This window comes from Echinops telfairi, unplaced genomic scaffold (assembly GCF_000313985.2).
Source record: "Echinops telfairi isolate 266 unplaced genomic scaffold, ASM31398v2 ScPeMD7_7457;HRSCAF=8495, whole genome shotgun sequence".
In the NCBI taxonomy this organism is placed as follows: domain Eukaryota; kingdom Metazoa; phylum Chordata; class Mammalia; order Afrosoricida; family Tenrecidae; genus Echinops; species Echinops telfairi.
The window spans coordinates 5,818,850-5,836,456 of record NW_022111357.1 but is presented as its reverse complement, the minus strand read 5'-3'; the positions used below and the strand labels follow the sequence as shown (position 1 = coordinate 5,836,456).

Here is a 17,607-nt window from a genome sequence, read left to right as displayed (position 1 = left end):
AAATTGACTATTTTATTTTCATTTTCAGTTTTATTTCAGAGCCATATATACATACTGAAGGAGCCGCATATGGCTCTCCAGCAGTTAGCTGCCCCCTGGTCTCTACAATCCTAGCGGTCTTTGCAGCTCTTAGCACACAACAGCATTTCATTTGATAAATGTTGACTGAGCTGAAGCGACTCCTCACCAACGCAAACACTGGGCTGAAATCATCAAGATCAAATTCACTAGGGAGATTCTTCTTCGGCTTTAATACCGTCATTGCTTCTCAATTGCTGAAGATATAACTGGGGGAGGGCCGGCCTCAAACCCTGCACTCGAGAATCATCTAGGGTGAGGTTTCCCAACCTCATCACTAGTGACATGTTAGGCAAGATCGTTGTAGGGGCTGTAGGGGCTGCCCTGTGCATTGTAGAATATTTAACAGCATTCCTTGTCTCTACCTGTTAGGTTGCAATAGCACCTCCCTACTATGACAACCAAAACGGTTTTTGGACAATGCTAAATGTCTCCTGTGGAGGCAAAATTGCTCCTCCATCTCCCAGGGAGACCCATTAATCTGGAAGCTTCCTAGTACACACTACAGCGGGGTGCTGTTGCTGATAAAATATAAACAAGCTATTAATTGTGTCGTGTCCAGATTAAGAGATCAGGGCTCCACTATATTCAGGGCTAGATGATTCACATTGGTGAGACTGGGTTCAACTCTGGCACTTACACAACCTGAGGTGGCTGGCTAATGAGCGACGCCAACAGTGCCGTAAGAGTACAGTTAAGGGAATGGAAGCACTCGGCCGGCAGAAGAGAAGATGAAGAGAAATCCCTGATAGCTATCTTTAAATATCGGATGGGCTGTCTTGTGGGAGGAAGGGTAACTCGCTGTTACTCAGGAAGACAGCGCTAGAAGCAGTGGGTGGCATTTGCAGGGAGATAGATTTTGGCTCTATGCAAGTAAAAGCTTTCTAACAATCAGAGCTGGCCAAAAACGTTTGAGGCTGAGCTGTGAAATGCTGCGTTCCCGTCGTGCTGGAAGTGTTCAAAAGGAAACCTGATCTCAGAGATGCTGTGGAGTGATTCCCATGTACGGTGGGAGGGAGTATGAGACGTCTTGCTCCAGTTCCCCCAGCTCTAGCGTCTAAGGCTGCCAAAGGGTAAGCCGCTACGGCGTTCTCTGGCCTCAAGGCTTTCATTACAAGCAACACCTATTTTGCTCAACGCTTTACCCCCTTCCTGGATAGTAACATCGTAGAGCCATTCCCTGGCATTGCAATGGCCAGTGACCTAACTTTTCTTAACTAAGCTGCAGGCAGTTACTTCTTAGAATCCTTTAAACTGTATCTTTGATTCCACCAATAGCCACCACAAGTACAATCTGCACAATGCTTTACAGCTTTCAAAGCCCTCCGATATGCATACCCTTCCATAACTTAAATACGAGTGGGAAACCTCTGCAATCTAACTGCTCTCATTTGTCGTCTCTTGTCTGACTTTATTGTGAAAGAAAAAATATCAAAACCAAACTCCTTGCCATCAATTTGAATATGTCTCACAAATTCAAATACCTCGGTGGGCTTCCGAGACTGTAAGTTTTTCTGGGAGTAAAAAACCTCATCTTTCTCCCTGTGAAAGAAAGGTAGTCTTGATTATTTACCAAGCATCCCGTACAATCAGAAACCATATGCAGCAGACACCCGTCTCCAAAACAAGCCACTGATCCATCAGTGCAGAGATGAGTCAAATCGAGTGATTGCACTTATCAGAGAAGCCAAGTCTAGTGATGTCAGCATCACACATCAGGAATTCCCTCTCAACAGCCAGGACTTGGAGAAGAAATGTGGAGGAACTAGATTCTGTTTTCCACAATTTCCGTGTGGCCATACAGGGCCACCATCCCAGAAAACCAAAAGCAGACACATCAAAACGTGAAGCGCTTGGAGTAACCCATCCTTTACTCCGCAGCTAAAACAGCCAAGAGGTACTGAACAAACAGTGTTGAAGCTTCCCCAATGCCAAACTGGCCCCTCACCCCCTGCCTTTTGACTTACTTCTTTGCGTTTTGTTTCCGGGCATTCCGACTGCAGAGTGAGAGTTGCACCTTCGATATTTCTTGGCATGGGCGTGGAACCAGGGTTTATTGTCAAATGAATCTGATCCGGCGAGATAATGTGTTGCACGTAACCCTGGGACATTGCTTCATGGTCTATTAGGTGAAAGCCCTCTACACCCCCGACCAAATAGGGCAAGTGTTCTCCACACTGCCCATCGTCGTCTTCATCCTCCAAAGTGCCAGGGTCTTGCTCAATAAGAACAGTTGTCCTATCGTACACAGTTCCAGATGAGGAAGGCACCAGTCCGTTCTTGTCCACAAACCTGAGCATCTTGTCGTCGGGAGTCAGCTCATCGTCCTCCGCCTCAAAGTAGATGATGTTGTTGTCTGGACTGTGTTCCCCCATGGTTCAGCAGTGCTCAGCTCAGTTGTGAGAAATGGAAAGGCAATGACCCGTCTGTAATACAAGGCCAGAGTTAGAGGCCAGAATTAGCTTGATTCTGAAATCTTTTTTTTTAATCATTTTATTAGGGGCTTATACAACTCTTATCACAATCCATACATACATCAATTGTGTAAAGCACATTTGTACATTCATTGCCCTAATTCTGAAATCTTAAGTCCTTTTTTTTTTTTTTGGCGGGAGGGGACTAATGCCTCAAAAAGCTTTTTTGTTTTAAAGTAGTAAGTATCAGATCAATTCATAAGACTTTCTGAATGTACCTTCTGGTCAAATAGTGCGAAGTGTGAAGACTGGTCAAAATACCTAACGGGGCTAAAGGAGCAAACAGAGCAGTATCTTTGGGGGCTGTTCTATTAAATTTTAAAGTAAAGGACACCCATTCAAATACCTACCCCCCAAAATCAGACATGAAGACTGTATGATCTATGGCAGGGGGCTTTGGAGCCATGCTTACCCCCTGACAGATACTGGCCTGACCCTGTACTACTTGAGTCAGTTTTCTGTGTGTCCCTATGCACTCAGTGGGAGTAGCAATTCCTGTTCTCTCAAAGTTGCAACATGGAGTCAGAGAGAAGTTGTGTAAGGCAGTGTCTGACAAGTTGCAGAGGTACAGTGGAATTCCCTCCTTCAATCCTGGGAGTTTCCGACTCTGGGTGGCAAGGAGTGCTCCCTAAACAGGCACACCTAGTGTGGATTATTTTCTGTACTTCTCCACTAAAGCCACCTGGTGTCAACCAGAGGCCGTGCTTGGTGAGGGGGTCTCTGAAATGACGGAATGCTGAGTATTAACTTATTTTCGTTTCTATAGCCCTTAGTTAGCAAAGTACACTGCAACCTTAAGTTCAGAAAAACGTAAGCAGAATGAATGAGAAAGCAACAGATACACTCTGCGGGGGAAATGACCAAACTGGAAGCTTTTAAAGTCTGGAATTGTGGTTCTTCCTTCACCACCAAACACACAGGTTCTACGGATGGGGGTAGGGCCAGCAGAATAGTCCATCTTAAAGCCACCAAGACGACACTTTTCGTTTCTGGCCTGGCTTTTACACTTTATAAAAAGATGGAGCTGTCTTCTCCCATGAAGATTTACAGCATCGGACACCCTATGCAGGATCACCATGAATCAGAATCGACTCGTTGGCAGGAGGTTAGTGGGTTTGCACTTTTTCTCTTCTGCTCTAGGCTAGAAAGGGCGCCTTCACGTAGTAGGCTGGTTAGACAGAGATGTAGTTACGAGGGGCAGGCCAAGGGATCAGATCCGGGAGGAACCGGGCTCGACCCCTGGCTCGGGCTTACGCAACCCCGTAGATGTACATGTCGCTGCATCTGAAAGGAGAGATAAGAGCATTGAGGGCCCCACTGGGCTGTCCCAAGACCATGAGCAGCAACGCGGAGACCAACTGTCCGGAACAAACAGAACAGGCGCCTTAAGGAGTACGAACGAAGCACCCCCCGAGGAAGGTGAGGAAAAAAACCTGCCTGGGGCAGCCTCCAGCACAGCGCTACACGGGCAAATCCGAGACGGAATGGGGGGCTCCAAGCCTGGCGATGAGGGACAGGGTCCGGGTCTCCATGGAAACAGAAGAGGGGGGCTGGATACCCATCCCCATAGAAACGGAGGAGGGGTGGGGTCTCTATCGTGACCAGATTGGGGTCCATACTAGGAAATGCTTGAGAGAGGAGCTCAAGTCTCGCACCCCCCGGAAAGTCCCGAGCCCAGGCCGAGTCTGGGTTCGCCTTTTACCTCCGCGGCTCCCGGCAACGGCGGCGGCAGCAGCTTCTCCCCTCCCCAGCGGCACCATGATTGCCCCCCCTCCCTCAGGCGTCACTTCCGCTTCCGCTTTCCGGGGGAAGGGGGAAAACGTGCCTCGGCTTGTCCCTCGTGTCTCTGGTTGGCTTAGGCGGTCTGGAGGCTGAGCTCAAGCCTCCAATAGGCGAGCGGGAGGGGCGGGGCGCTGCGCCCAGGGCTCCGCCCCCGGCCGGAGGGCGACCCGCGCCGGGGAGCGCTTTGCCATATGAGGCGGCAGTCGGGACGCCGCGCCGGGGCCGCGGGGCGCGGGGGACGAGCGCGAACCCCGCAACCCTTACTCCGAAGGCGCCTTTCTATCCCTGGCGGCCGCAGCTGCCACGGGAAGCCCCGCGGACAGACACCCGAATCCCGGCCCGGACTCAAGGGAGAACCTGGAAGCGTGCTCGGATTTCACCCCGAGGCCCCCGCACCCCACCCCACCCCCTTCACTTATTCAAGTTAATGTCAGTGAGGACAGGGACTCTGGGGAAATTCAGAAAGGAAGCTCGCGCAGAACTAACTCACTAGTCAAGCCAGACAGGACGCTCTCGCTCCCCTTCCCACCCTCCTGCCCAAGCTGTCAGAGCCCAACGTCGCTCAGGCAGAGCTCGGCCCCTTCATCGGGCTCGGGCTCAGATCCGCCAACGCCACCTACTGGCCCTTCCCTTCCTTTCACCGCTGACATAGCCATTCGGGTCCCTTTCGAAGATCGCGTTGTAACTGCCCCGCTCCCACCCCCCCCACCCCCGCCCCAACCCCCAAGCAATCTCTCTGGTGCCTACGTTAAGCTCCTAATCGTTCCCTCAAACCCAGACACCTGGAAGATCTAGTTACAAGCGCTCCCACAGACTACCTCTCAGAGTGGGACAACCCCCAGAGAGAGGAGACCAGGGTCATGGCTGAAGAGCGTAAATAGTGCCTGTTACCCACCAGTCAGCCAGGTAAGGGTCTCTCTGGCCCGACCTAACAGCCCTGTCCGTCTATAGCAAGAGTCCCTTAAGACAAAACATACACAACCACCACTGTTAAAAATACATTTATCATCCAAATATATTACACATGGCAGAGAAAGATTGCATTATATACAAGTCTGGAGGGTTGGTTGGTCGGAAGAATCCCACTAGTTTCGTCAGAACACTGATTTCCTCAGTGTTTTAATTTCCAAGACTTTTTGTTGTCCTCAGCGGCCAGCCTCACAGTTACTGAACCACATTTGTGGGTGTTGGGGCACAGGATCTGCATATGCATGTGTGCACGTCCTCGGACCGGGCCCTGGAAGCATCTGGGGTGGCTGTGGTCCTTCCTGCAGCTGTGGTGCGTCCCGCAGCTTCCATTCTTGCAGTCCTACTCACTTTCTGGTCTGTTTAAATAATACCTGATCGCAGGAAGCTCAGCCCGGCCCCAGGGAAGGCACTGACTGTGCCCTGGAAGCAGGCTGATTGTACATGGTTTAGTATTTTTGTTTACATTTTAAAAATCAAAAAGAAAACCTATCTGTGTTAAATAACTAAAGTTGAACGTTGAGTGTCAGTTTTAACTATTGTTGACAATTTCCCCCTCCTAAGTCTTCAGAACTCACAGTCGCTGTTTGTGCTAGCCATGGGGTCCTGGGCTCAGGACACAGGCAGCTGCCCTTCTCGCTTTCAGGGGGGCTCACACTCTCCTTAGGGCATCCCTGAAGTGGAACGCAGGTGAGGCTGGCAGTGGCTGCCTCCGGCAAAGCACGGGAGGCTCAGGGGGAACTGCAGAGGAACTGGTGGATAAACCCTTGAGCTTTCTTCTTCTCTGCCATTTCAAGTTTTTGGTGACCAGCTGGGTTTCGAAGTAGCAAGCTGCCAAAGATGCTGGCTGCGTGAAAAACACAGAAAACAAAATGATTCAGCAGAAGACGTACTACTGCTCTTGCTGTTAGGAGGGGAGAGGAGCTGAAGATCTTAGTTCTCCGGCAGTGGGCTCGGGGCTGTTCTCAATCACATTTCCCACACTGAGTTTCTCAGGTGGCAGAGAGGCCTCACAAGGCACTTGGTTGCTTACCTAGAATATTCTCGTCCAAGTGGTTTTTGGCTGAATTTTTCAGCAGTTCTTTCAAGAATGCCATCAAGTAGTTGAAGACATTTCTGTGGAATGTGGGGAGGGTGGAAATGACCTGAAAGAGGAAGAAGCGGGGGTTGTCTCCTCGTTCATTTGAGCAGCCGTGTTGTCGAGCGCCCACCATATTCCAGGAACTGAGAATGTGACTCAGACAGTGCACAGGAGGTTGTGATCCTGTGGCCCAAGTGCCAAAAAACGAGGCATGACGTGGATTTAGAAGCCAAACTTGAAGCTGCATGTTTTCGGTTGCCTTCAGGGACTAGAAGGCATTTAAGTTGTGTCCCGACAAAATCAGACTCAGAGAACTAAGGAATAGGGTCCTTAGAGCCCAGGAAGGCAGAACTAAAAAGAGGCAAGTGAAGGAAATCAGTGTGAGAAGGCAGAGCAGCCTGTGAGGTTAGTGTTGACGGGAGCACAGCTGTGTTCACTCAACGCTTCGGAGTCAGTGGACTTGAGGGTGAGGCTCTGGAACGTCTATTACTAACAAGCGTTCTAGATTATTCTGCTAGGCTCTGTAGTGTGAGCCGCTCAGCAAGATCGCAGGTGGTAAATCGTTAGGAAATTAAAAACCCATATTAACTGGCCTTGGAGAGCCAACTGTGGCTTTTAAGAAACACCATCTGAAGACTGTATTTGAAATATCAGCAGAGGGAGCTGCGGGAGGCTGGAGGGATGGAGGAGAGGGCAGGGGTGCTAGATCAATAGGACTTGGCACCTGGCAGGTGGGAGGTGAGAGACTGGGAGGAGGCAGACATGACTCAGGTTTCAGAGCTGAGTCACTAAAATTAATGGTGATGGCATTAGAAAGAAAAGGCAGGGGAGAGGAAGAACAGGTCTGGGAAGGGAGCGAGTTTCCTTCCTGGACACTGCAGGTAAGGGACTGTGCCCACTCTGTTCCATCAGGGCCCTGGAGGCCTGGGGCTAGCAACACGTGTCCCCTGATGTTCAAGGCTTCCCCTCACCTGTTTACTTGCGCTGTAGTTGCCAGAACACTCCAAGCAGGTATGGTAGGTGCTGTAACAGATGACAGGCTCTGGCAGGCTCTCAAGGAAAAGCAGCAAGGCCTCGGCTACGGAATGATTGTTAGCAGCTTTGGGCCCAGGTTAAGGATCAGTTGCTGTGGCTGTGCACAGTTGGGAAAAGGCCCAGGAGGAGCATGGGCCACCAGAGCTGCCCACCCAACCAGTCTCAGCTTGGCACTGGGATGCCAGCCTGGCATCTCAAAAGGGCCACACTGTTTATCGGCTGAGCCAGGCCCTCCCAAGTTCCTGGTTACTCACCGTCTTCGCCACGTAAACGTTTACATAAGAAAAACATAATAGCCGAGGACACAACATCAGCTTTGGAGCAACCTTGAAATAGGTTTCTTTACTTTCTCTCTACACACACACCGCCACCGCCACCACACCATTACACCCACCCCTGAATGCCTGGAGGATACCGAGAGAGTCGATCATCCCAGTGTCCAAACAGTCCCTGATATGCTCAAATTCTGACCTTAGGCCAGGCTGCTGAAACAGATCTTCCTGCAGAAGAGAACAAAATCACAAAACAATTATTTTCTTGAAAAACCAGCAATGATCTCCGGACCCAGAAATCGAATCACTAATCACCAGCATAACAAGAAAAGGAGCCCGGCGGGTCGGGGAAGGGCGGGGCAGCGCAGGGGTGGGGTGGGGTGGGGTGGGGCCTGGGGTCCCCCTGCCCAATCTGATGGCGAGACTGCTGTGGTCCATTCATCTTGCTGGTCTGTCTGGGAGATCCCTCCGGCCCATCTTCAGGATGACAAGACCTCTATTATAAAACTGTCGTAGGTAGTTTTACACAGCAGGGGATATCGCACACATGACAAATAAATCCGACGTAAAGGAAAGTTTCCATGTTGCTAGGCGTCTTGCAGGGCTAAGGGGAGCAGGCGGGGGCGAGGATTAACCAAAGGTAGAAAAACAAAAGAAAGTAAACCATGTGCAGGCTGGAGATCTGTGCTTTGTGCAAACAGGCTTACAGTAATAAAGGTTTGTGAGAGTATGTAAAGCTATATAACTGTGTTAATAACAACAATATTACACACCTTGCTCAAAAGTTACTGAAAGGGGCTTCTTCTGAGAAGGTGGATTAGCTCAGGGTGATAAAAATGTAAGAAATCGTGCCAAACTCCCTTGCCTCCACACCAGAGATGGGGAACCTTTTTTTCTGCCGAGGGCCATTTGGAGATGTACAACATCATTCGGGCCAAACTGGCCAGATTCCCTCACCCCTAGTGTAATGGCTGTGGAACTGCTTCTGCAGTGAGGTGTGTGATGTTAACAGTTACTGATGATGATGTGGGCCTGGTGGGGGCCATGGCCTGCCGTTCCCATCCCTACTCTGGACCAGCTGAGAGCTCTTATGGAGGAGCTATTGTGAGAACTAAATGAGGCGATACCCTCAAAGACAGAAGATATGACAAAAGAATAATTTACAAATTATCAAGGGTTCATGGGGGAGGGGAGAGCGGGGAGGGAGGGAGGAAAATGAGGAGCTGATGCCAGGGGCTTGGGTGGAGAGCAAATGATTTGAGAATGATGAGGACAATGAATGTACAAATGTACTTGACAAACAATTGATGTATGTATGGCTTGTGATAAGAGTTGTACGAGCCCCCAATAAAATGATTTAAAAAAGAAAGACTTAGAACAGGCCTGGTAGATTCAAACAGTCAGCGACTGTGAAGAGGAGTAGGGGGAGGAGTGTGTTGTTCGGTGAACCCTGAAAACCTGCTGAGGAAAATAAATCATAAAAGGGTGAAAACTGTATGACGGCACTTATACGAACAATCTAGAAAAGACAAATGGATGGAGGCCAAAGTTTATCAGTGACTACTGAGTGGGGTGGGAGGGGAACACAGGACGCACTGTGCAGAGCTTCTGTCAAGGCTAATGATGATGGTTGAATAACACAATGAATTAATGATACTGCGCTGCACATTTCAAAATCTTGACAAGTATTTTTTTAAATCCTGACAAATACATACCAATAGGTAGCAACTGTTTTGTTGCTTATTTATTTGCCACACAATGGAAGCTGAAATAACAGACATTTATTTTGTGACCTGTATTCATCACAAATATCTTTAAATGCTGATGTATCAAATGTTTCTTTAATTTTGTATTTTGTAATTTTGTATGTAATACTATGGTTTCTCCATAGGCTCTTCTGCCTCTGTTTGGCTTATCAACAAGTTAACCCCTCCCACTTCCAGGGCAGAGGGAGACCTTGTTGTTCTGGGAGATCAGTACTGTGCATAACCACAGGGGAGTGACCCAGGATGCCCTCGCGCCCCCCCACATCCCCCCACCCCCACCCCCACCCCCGTCCCCTTTCTAGAGGAAGAGCAGGGCTCTGCAGCGTCCCCAGCAGGTAAAGCTTTTAAAGACAAGGGTTCTGGAGGCTGATGCTTGTACTCAACTTTAACTCTCACCTACCTGCTGAACAGCATTCCGGTACAAGAAATCGACCATCATCCAGAGCTCCTTGGGGATTTCCATGTGGTTCTTCTCCAGCTGGCTCCCATCATCTTGGGTCTGCATGGGCATCAGAGTCTGAAGGGGAAGTACACCCATGACAAGAAGGTCCCCGAGTGGAACGTCTGCCATGCTGGCGTCAGGAGAATGCACAACACGAGGGCAGCAGGCTCATGGGAAAGGGAGCGTTTCAGCACGCCTGACCAATCATTCCGCAGGCAAACATGAGGTCACGTGGCATGATCAAGGGGCAAAGATGATTTCTGAGTATCGGGAAGGGATATGGCAAGCAGTTTCAGAGGAACAAGTAAAATAAGCTCCATCTTCTTGAGGCGGGAAAAGAAAAACCATCATGCCTACAACAATACACTCGAATCAGAGACATGGTAAGGTCTGGTGCGGAAAGAACACAACAGTCTTGGGAGTCCAACAACCTGAGCTGAAGGTCCAGGTCCACTGCTAACTCGCCATGTGACCTGTGACAAATCCCTCGCCTTGACTGGGCCTCTGCTTTCATCTACACAATGGGGAGGATAGAGGTCAAGAGTTCATCCATTTAAAACTTAAAATATATATATTAAAATGCACTGGGGAAAAAACAAAGAGCACACATATTAGCATACATCTGCTCCAAACTGTTCTTGTGTTTGCATTACCTCTATACATGCCTTTTATCTAAGAATCTCAGCAAAATTCATCTAAGAAAATAAGCCAAGTGATAATAAAAAAAACAAGAACCCACAAATAACATCAGGGGCTAGAGAACCTTCATTATTATCTTAGTACCCCCGGGGCTAAGTTTCTCTGATGCACCATGCACGCAAGATTACAAATATGACCACTGCCCTTGGCAGCTCTCCCCATCAAATGGTGGCGTCTGTTTCTAGCCTGGAATCAGGGCCTGCTTCCTAACTTGCTCTAACCAGTAAAACATGGCCCAAGTGGTACTGAGTTTTAGAGCCTGAGCCACAGGAGGCCTCAAACTCTTGGCATGTCCTTGCTACCACATATGCATCCTGGACGAGCCTCCAGAATGATCAGAGACCATGTGGAAAGAAGGACCTATTGAACAGTCAACAAAGACAAGCAAGGGAAGTCATCCTGATTCGGTGCAATGCAGTGAAGGCCCTTCTGACGATAGTCCTTGGAAGGCATGCAAATAAGGATCATGGTATGCCTGTAGGGGTGGGACTATGCAAGTAAGGGATGCAGAACACTAGGAGATTGGCCAGTTTGGTCATCCTGCTAGGCTTAAAAGAGAGCCAGTCCTAGAGAAGAGAGCGAACCTTGTGATCAAGAAAGAAGAGGTGGGAGTGGAGTCTGTCCATTGGACCCAGAGTCCCTGTGCTGGGAACCTCCTACACCTTGAAGGCAGAGAGAGGGAGAGAAAGAGAAAGAGCTGTAACATGGAAGACTAGAAGACACAATGGCAAAGGGAGAATGGGTAGGAAAGAGGGAACCAATTACATGGAACTGTGTGTGACCTCCTCCCTGGGGGACAGACAATCAAAAAGTGGATGAAGGGAGACGTCGGACAGGGCAAGATATGACAAAATACCCATTTATAAACTATCAAGGGCTCATGCGGGAGGGGGGAGCGGGGAGGGAGGGGAAAAATGACCTAATGTCGGGGGTTTAAATGGAGAGAAAATGTTTTGAGAAACGATGTACAAATGCGCCTTACACAATTGATGTGTGTATGGATTGGGATAACAGTTGTATGAGCCCCCAATAAAATGATTTTTTTTAAAAAAAAAAAAAAAAAAGACAATGGCACAATAGTCCCAAGAGCAGTGATGGAGCAGGCCGGCAGGAATGAGGAAACCAGTCAGTGCGAGAGGGCTGTGGTGGGGCTATCTGACCCAGATGTAAGACTTGTAACACTTGCCCAAGCAGGGCCCCATGGCAGAGGGATTGAAGCAGCATTCCAAATGGAAGAACTGCGCCTCCAGTAGTTTGCTACTTCCAAGGCGATCCAAATCCCAAATCCCCTGTTGTAACCTGTTAGTTCCCAATCAACCACTTCTCTGTAAGTCTGCCATGAGTTCTGTGAGACTGTGCAGCAAATCACCAAACCCAGAGGCAGGAGGGCATGTACTGATGGGAGTGGGGTTAGGAAGTGTGGCAGTTATATAACCTGTCAACTTGAGAAGGGGTGGAGTCTAGCCTGTCAATCAGGTCATATAGCCAATAATGCTTCTGTGTGGGCATGGCCTTCTCCTGAGCATTCTGGGAACTCCTGCCTTCCTCCCTGGAGGCAGGACACACACACTCTCTCTGCCTTCCCTTTCCTGCTGTTGAGAAACTCAAAGAGCTAGAGGAGAAACGTGGAGAACCACGCCAGTGCTGAGAAGCTTCCACTGCCACTGGATGCACAAGACTTTCCACCCACTGTCCTGTGATCTTCCTGCATTCGGCGTCATTGCATGTGTTTCATGAGTCTGAAGAGAAATTTGTAGACTGATATTGGACATATGGGCTAATATCGGACTTGTGGACTTGATCTGGACTGGGCTGGGATGTTTTCTCAATATAATTGCTCTATGATATAAAAGCTCTTTCTTATACACATCTGAGTGTCTCTGGGTTTGCTTCTCTAGTCTATCCAGACTAACACAGGATGGATGGAAGGGTCCAGCAGTTTGGAAAAGTTGAGTGTTTGAGACGTCTGTGTCCTCCACCTCATAGGAGCCGGTTTGGGGCTGATCCTTCTGGAATAAATCCTCTCTCAGCCATCGCACAGCTGCCACCTGACTGCAACCACACAAAGGAGCCTAAGCGAGACTAGCGAAGAACCACACTGGGGACCTACAGAATGGCGAGAGGCAACACGTTGTCACGTTAAGTCACTAACACCTGGGGGTGGTTTGTTACCCAGCAATATGTAATGGATACACGAAGCAAGAATTCTCAGGTCCCTGAGAAGGTAGCCGTAGGGAAATCATGTTGAAGAGCTGGACTACGCTATGCTGGACACTTCCTTGTGGTATGTAACTCACCAGCTCTCTAATCGTTTCCAGTGGAAGGTCCAAGATGGGCTCCTTCATGTAGCATAAGGTATGAATGGGTGACCCGAAACAGCTGGGCAAGTAGTTCCCCGACACAGGCAAGAAGTAATCCTTTCCCCTCTCCAGGTGCAGAACCAGAATGTCCTCGATGGTGTCTTCGCCTGAGTTGAGCTTTGTTGCCGTGGTCTTATTAACAAACAGCTCCAACTCGATCTCCATGTGGGAATCTGGAGACAGATGAAAATGACAGCGTTGGCTTGGGAGGTGCCTTGGGGAAGGGAGACCAGTGATCAGCGAGGAAGAGGGTGAGACATAAGAGGTGACACAAACAAGCAAGTTCACTGCCATCCAGCCCATACTGACTCACGGCAGCCCTAGCGGTCAGAGCAGCACTGCCCCTGTGGGGTTCGGAGAACGGAACTCTTTACAGGCGTAGAAACCTTGTCTTTCTCCCATTAGGAGGTAGGGAAGGGGAACAAAAGGCATTGGCTAGCCAACAAGGATCTCAATGCTCAGCTTTTAGGAGACACAAGAACAGGGAGTGTACAGGACAATAGGAAAACACAAAATTGTGAATAAAGTGCTACACAGTCCCCCTCACGAACTAAGCAGCACAGTTAAGCTAGAAACACTGACACCACCAGAAGGTATGGACCAAAGAGCTTTCTCTGAGCCAGGTGGGATCAAGGTAGCCATCTGAGTAGTCGGTAAAATACAGTCACTGTGGACCATAAGGGACCGCTCTGCCACAGGGGGAAAGGGAAGCCTGAGGGGGAAGCTTCAGACGGTACATTCTACAGCCACCCATAACTTCTCAAGGTCCACCCATGATGCTCCACAAGGAGCCTGGTGGTTCACCGCTCGGATGAAAGACTGCTGGTTTGAAAGGTTAATGGTTCGAACCCACCAGCTGCTCCTCAAGAGAATGCCGGGGCTGTCTGCCTCCTAAAGAGCATGCCTTGGACATCCCTGTGGGGTGGCTCGCTCCTGTCCTACAGGGGCTCTACGCGGGCATCGACCCACCAGCAGCGGGTTGGGCGGGTAATTAGGAGTGGACTGCAGAGAGACGGGCTGGGACAAGCTCCTTTAGTGGTGTTTTCTTTTTCCATGAAGTTAGGGGACATGCAAACTACTGAGCCTCCTTTGGAAACGCGCACCGACACTCCTCACTGCTTGCAGGATGACGGGTGGGTTCATCCGGTGCTGTGCGCAGGAGCCGGCTCCTCTGGACAGAGTGGCACTGCCCCGTGGCAATTCCTAAACTGCAGTCTCTCTGCGAGCAGATCACCAGGTCTGGTCTCCTGCAAAGCTGCTGCTGCTGGGCTCAAACTGCCCACCTTTGAGAACACAGCTGAACACCTAACCATTGTGACACGGAGGCTCCTGGGATCATCCCCAGGGCTTGAGAAAGGTTGCCAGCGGAGAACAAACCATACAGCAGCAAAACAAAATGCCTACTTTGGGAGAATGAGCAAGGGCTGGGTCGGTCACTCCCCACACTAGCACCTGGGCAGCCTGGACACAGAGCCTTACCTGGCAGGAGGAAGCCTCTACTGGGACTGGCATTCAGCCACTGCTTGCAGTAGGAGTCTTCGCCGGGCTTGTTGATGAATTCAAACTGACAGGGCACTGGCCCGTTTTGGATCGTGAAGGACTCGACGTGCAACTGCATGTACTTCACATTCTGAAAGCAGAACTGGGCGCAAGCCCGGGGCCAGTCAGCACCGGTGCCGGTGCCGGTGCCGGCACTGTCTCCTCGACAACCTGCCCAGCACCCCACTGAGCTAGTGCGCCCCTAGGAAGAAAGTATCGAGCCAGCCCTTTGAGACAACACTGTTGTTTCCTTAAGTACCTGGGAGGCCAAAGCAGCCATGTCTAACCCAGAGACCTGAAAACTTGGGTTGGTTTGTGAAAGAAATTTCCTGGAGTGCAGATTGAAAGCTTCTATACTCAAAGAGGGTTTCAAAAACACGCTTCACAAATTAAACCCCCAAACAGGGTGATCGGACTCATCCTCCCCAGAGTTGGATGCCTAGGGGATTAAAAGCATCCTTTCCCTCAAGCACCACTTGAGTGACAGCGTGGTATTGCCAATCCCGAGTGGTCTGCACAGTGGCTCTTCCTGGGGCACTTTAAGCTTTAATCTGGGCCCTGGGCCCGGCTGCTCATCACTAGCCTATACTGCCTTCACTCACAAGAACTCATATGTCCCCAGGAAATCCCAACGCAATTTAACCTCAGTCGGAGCTTCAATAGGAAAACAAGTCCTTTGCGAGGATAACATTCCAGTTACTCCAAAATCCAACAACATTTTGGATCCTCTATGCCACCATTTAAGTGTAAAGCCAGATTACCCCCGTGACTGGTACCACGATCTCGGGCAGGTTGTGGTTTCGTGTTTCCTAGCAGTGCAAAGTAAGACAGACCCGGAAACTGCGGCTAGCCAACCGGGAGCAGCACTACGAGCCCAAACGCCGAGGGGAGGACTACCCGGCCAGCGCGGGAACTACACAAAGGACCGGACGGCCAACCCACCTCAAATGAGCCAATCGATGGACAGATGGGGGGGTGCAGGGAGAGGGGCTGGGAACGCTCCATTATGTACCTTATAGATACATAAGAATTTATTTTGTTCGGGGCTCCAGACCAAGACAGGTGCGTGGTTAAGCACCTGAGGGCTGGAGCCCTGGCTTAAGCTAGCATAATAAAGGCCTCTCTGTATAGCAGCCTTGTGTTTGATCTCATTCCATTGAAAGGGAAATAGCTCCAGGTCCCTAACATAAGGAGGTCTGGTGGCACCATGGTTAAAGCACTTGCTGCAAACCATAAAAGGTGGAGGAGTTGAACCCACCAGACAAGATGGTCTACTGTGAAGATCGATAGCTTTGGACATTCTGCAAGGTGGTTCTACTCTGTCCAACAGGTCGTTCGTTGTCCACCGGAATCAACTCGGTGACACGTAACACCACAGCGCAACCTGCTGTCACCTAACTCATGGGTGGTCCTCGTGTGGACGAGCCCCAACAGGCTAAAGGCCCCCGTGTAGATGACCAGGAGACACAAATACCCAACCCTACAGCCCATCTCTTCTCAACTCGTACCGCTGGCCTCAAACACCCAGGAGTGTGAATGGTAGCTCCTCTCAGCCCTAGAAAAGGTGGGGATGTAAGTTCTACGACAAGAAGAGTCTGGTGCTGAGAGGGTTAAGGTGTCCTCCCTACCTCCCGCTTGGAAAGGGACACAGACGGAATGTTGGCATTCTCCATCTTGTCCAGGGAGCGCACAATCTCTTCCAGAGTCTTCCGGTAGAGTTCTTCATTGACAACTCTCACCTGGAAGAGACCCGCCAGCGGTTCAGTGCTCTGGCTTCGACCCCTTCCCTTTTACTTGGGTGCTGAGGGGCTCCAGGCCCTGGGGAACACAGGGATCTCAACAGAGAGGGACCGCCAAAAGGATTTCACAACGAAGCCAGTTCACAATACAATTAGCAGGGTCCCTGGAGGCCAAGCTGGAGGCCAAGTCAACCGCCTTCTGATGAGCAGAGAGGAGGTGAGAGAGCAGCTTGGCGGGCAATTCGGCCAGGCGTTAGGTGTGGGGCAGAAAGGTGCCCTGTGCCTACTCTTTGGCTCACTGTTGTTCACAAGGCTGCAGTGAGGAACGATTCTGGGACTCTGACCGAAGGCATCCAAACTGATTTGGGTACCGCCTCCTTTTCAGGGGGAAAAGCATTACTTAGTAAGGCGCCCGCCCCTGGCAATGAAAAACTTGTACTACAGCCCATAACGGAGGATAAAGTGTAGATATCTGTTTTGGAAGCCTTCTGGATCAGTCCAGTGTGACACACACACACACACACACACACACACACACACACACACGGGGGTGGGGGTGGGGGGCAATGTTCCTCAAGTTTCCCTTTGCTTTTGTTTTAAAACCATGCTCTTGCAACCAAGAAGGTTCTGCCAAACGTTCTCCTCTGTGTGTTCCCATTTCCCAATACACCAATGCTGTTATAATGTTCACCAGACTTTTACATAAACATCCAAACTCTCATAGAGTCTGATACAAGCATACTTTTGAGACTTGGTCTATAAAGAAACACAAGTCAAAGAAGCAGAAATACAAAAGGGTAGAAAACACATGAAAAGTTGGTCAACTTTACCAGTAACCTGGGAAATATTTCTAGAAGAATAAACTATATGTAATATATATAAAAGTGTGTGTCCAGATATGTAAATGCATATACACACACACAAGGGGCTTCAACAAAAGGTTTGTGGAAAACAGAAAAGGCAATAAAATTTTCCCATGAACTATTTGATGCCCGGTCTTGTGTGTGTCTCTCAGGGTTTATTGTGCTTTGTTGTTTGCTCATTAGGTTGGCAAAAATGGAAAGGATTGATAAAGTCCAATACTGGCAAAGGTGTGGGAAAAAAAGCAGAAAATAGTAAGGACTGTCAAGAGATTGGATTAGCAATATCCAATCAAGTCAACGTTGAGCCGCTTGTCTAACTCGGTGGCTGCCGTGCCACGGAGATGCTCAGACTGAGAATGCCCGCTCAGTGCCGCACAAGCAGCAAAGCATCAGTGATGAACTAATGGTTATCAATACTCACAGTGTGGAATATTGTGTAACCTTTAACGATACTGTGGAAGCTCCACCTTTACTGACTTGGACAGCTCTCCGAAGACAGTGTGTGTGTGGT

General features: G+C 49.6%; 2 protein-coding genes across 2 annotated transcripts in view; both read right to left on the bottom strand.

The window, feature by feature from the left end:
- Positions 1 to 4,305, bottom strand: part of MTF1 (metal regulatory transcription factor 1) — a 45,800-nt gene extending 41,495 nt beyond the window's left edge. Inside the window, exons 1-2 of the mRNA XM_045298902.1 lie at positions 4,255 to 4,305; positions 2,046 to 2,504 (exon numbers count right to left, since the gene is read on the bottom strand). Of these exons, the coding sequence (XP_045154837.1) occupies positions 2,046 to 2,453 (408 nt within the window). The 5' untranslated portion in view covers positions 2,454 to 2,504; positions 4,255 to 4,305. The remainder of the gene's footprint in view (positions 1 to 2,045; positions 2,505 to 4,254) is intronic.
- A 1,014-nt stretch (positions 4,306 to 5,319) lies between these two features.
- INPP5B (inositol polyphosphate-5-phosphatase B) overlaps positions 5,320 to 17,607 on the bottom strand; it is a 67,013-nt gene continuing 54,725 nt past the window's right edge. The window contains exons 16-23 of the mRNA XM_045298901.1: positions 16,123 to 16,233; positions 14,435 to 14,597; positions 12,893 to 13,128; positions 9,855 to 9,971; positions 7,832 to 7,916; positions 7,353 to 7,480; positions 6,334 to 6,445; positions 5,320 to 6,147 (exon numbers count right to left, since the gene is read on the bottom strand). Of these exons, the coding sequence (XP_045154836.1) occupies positions 6,032 to 6,147; positions 6,334 to 6,445; positions 7,353 to 7,480; positions 7,832 to 7,916; positions 9,855 to 9,971; positions 12,893 to 13,128; positions 14,435 to 14,597; positions 16,123 to 16,233 (1,068 nt within the window). The 3' untranslated portion in view covers positions 5,320 to 6,031. The remainder of the gene's footprint in view (positions 6,148 to 6,333; positions 6,446 to 7,352; positions 7,481 to 7,831; positions 7,917 to 9,854; positions 9,972 to 12,892; positions 13,129 to 14,434; positions 14,598 to 16,122; positions 16,234 to 17,607) is intronic.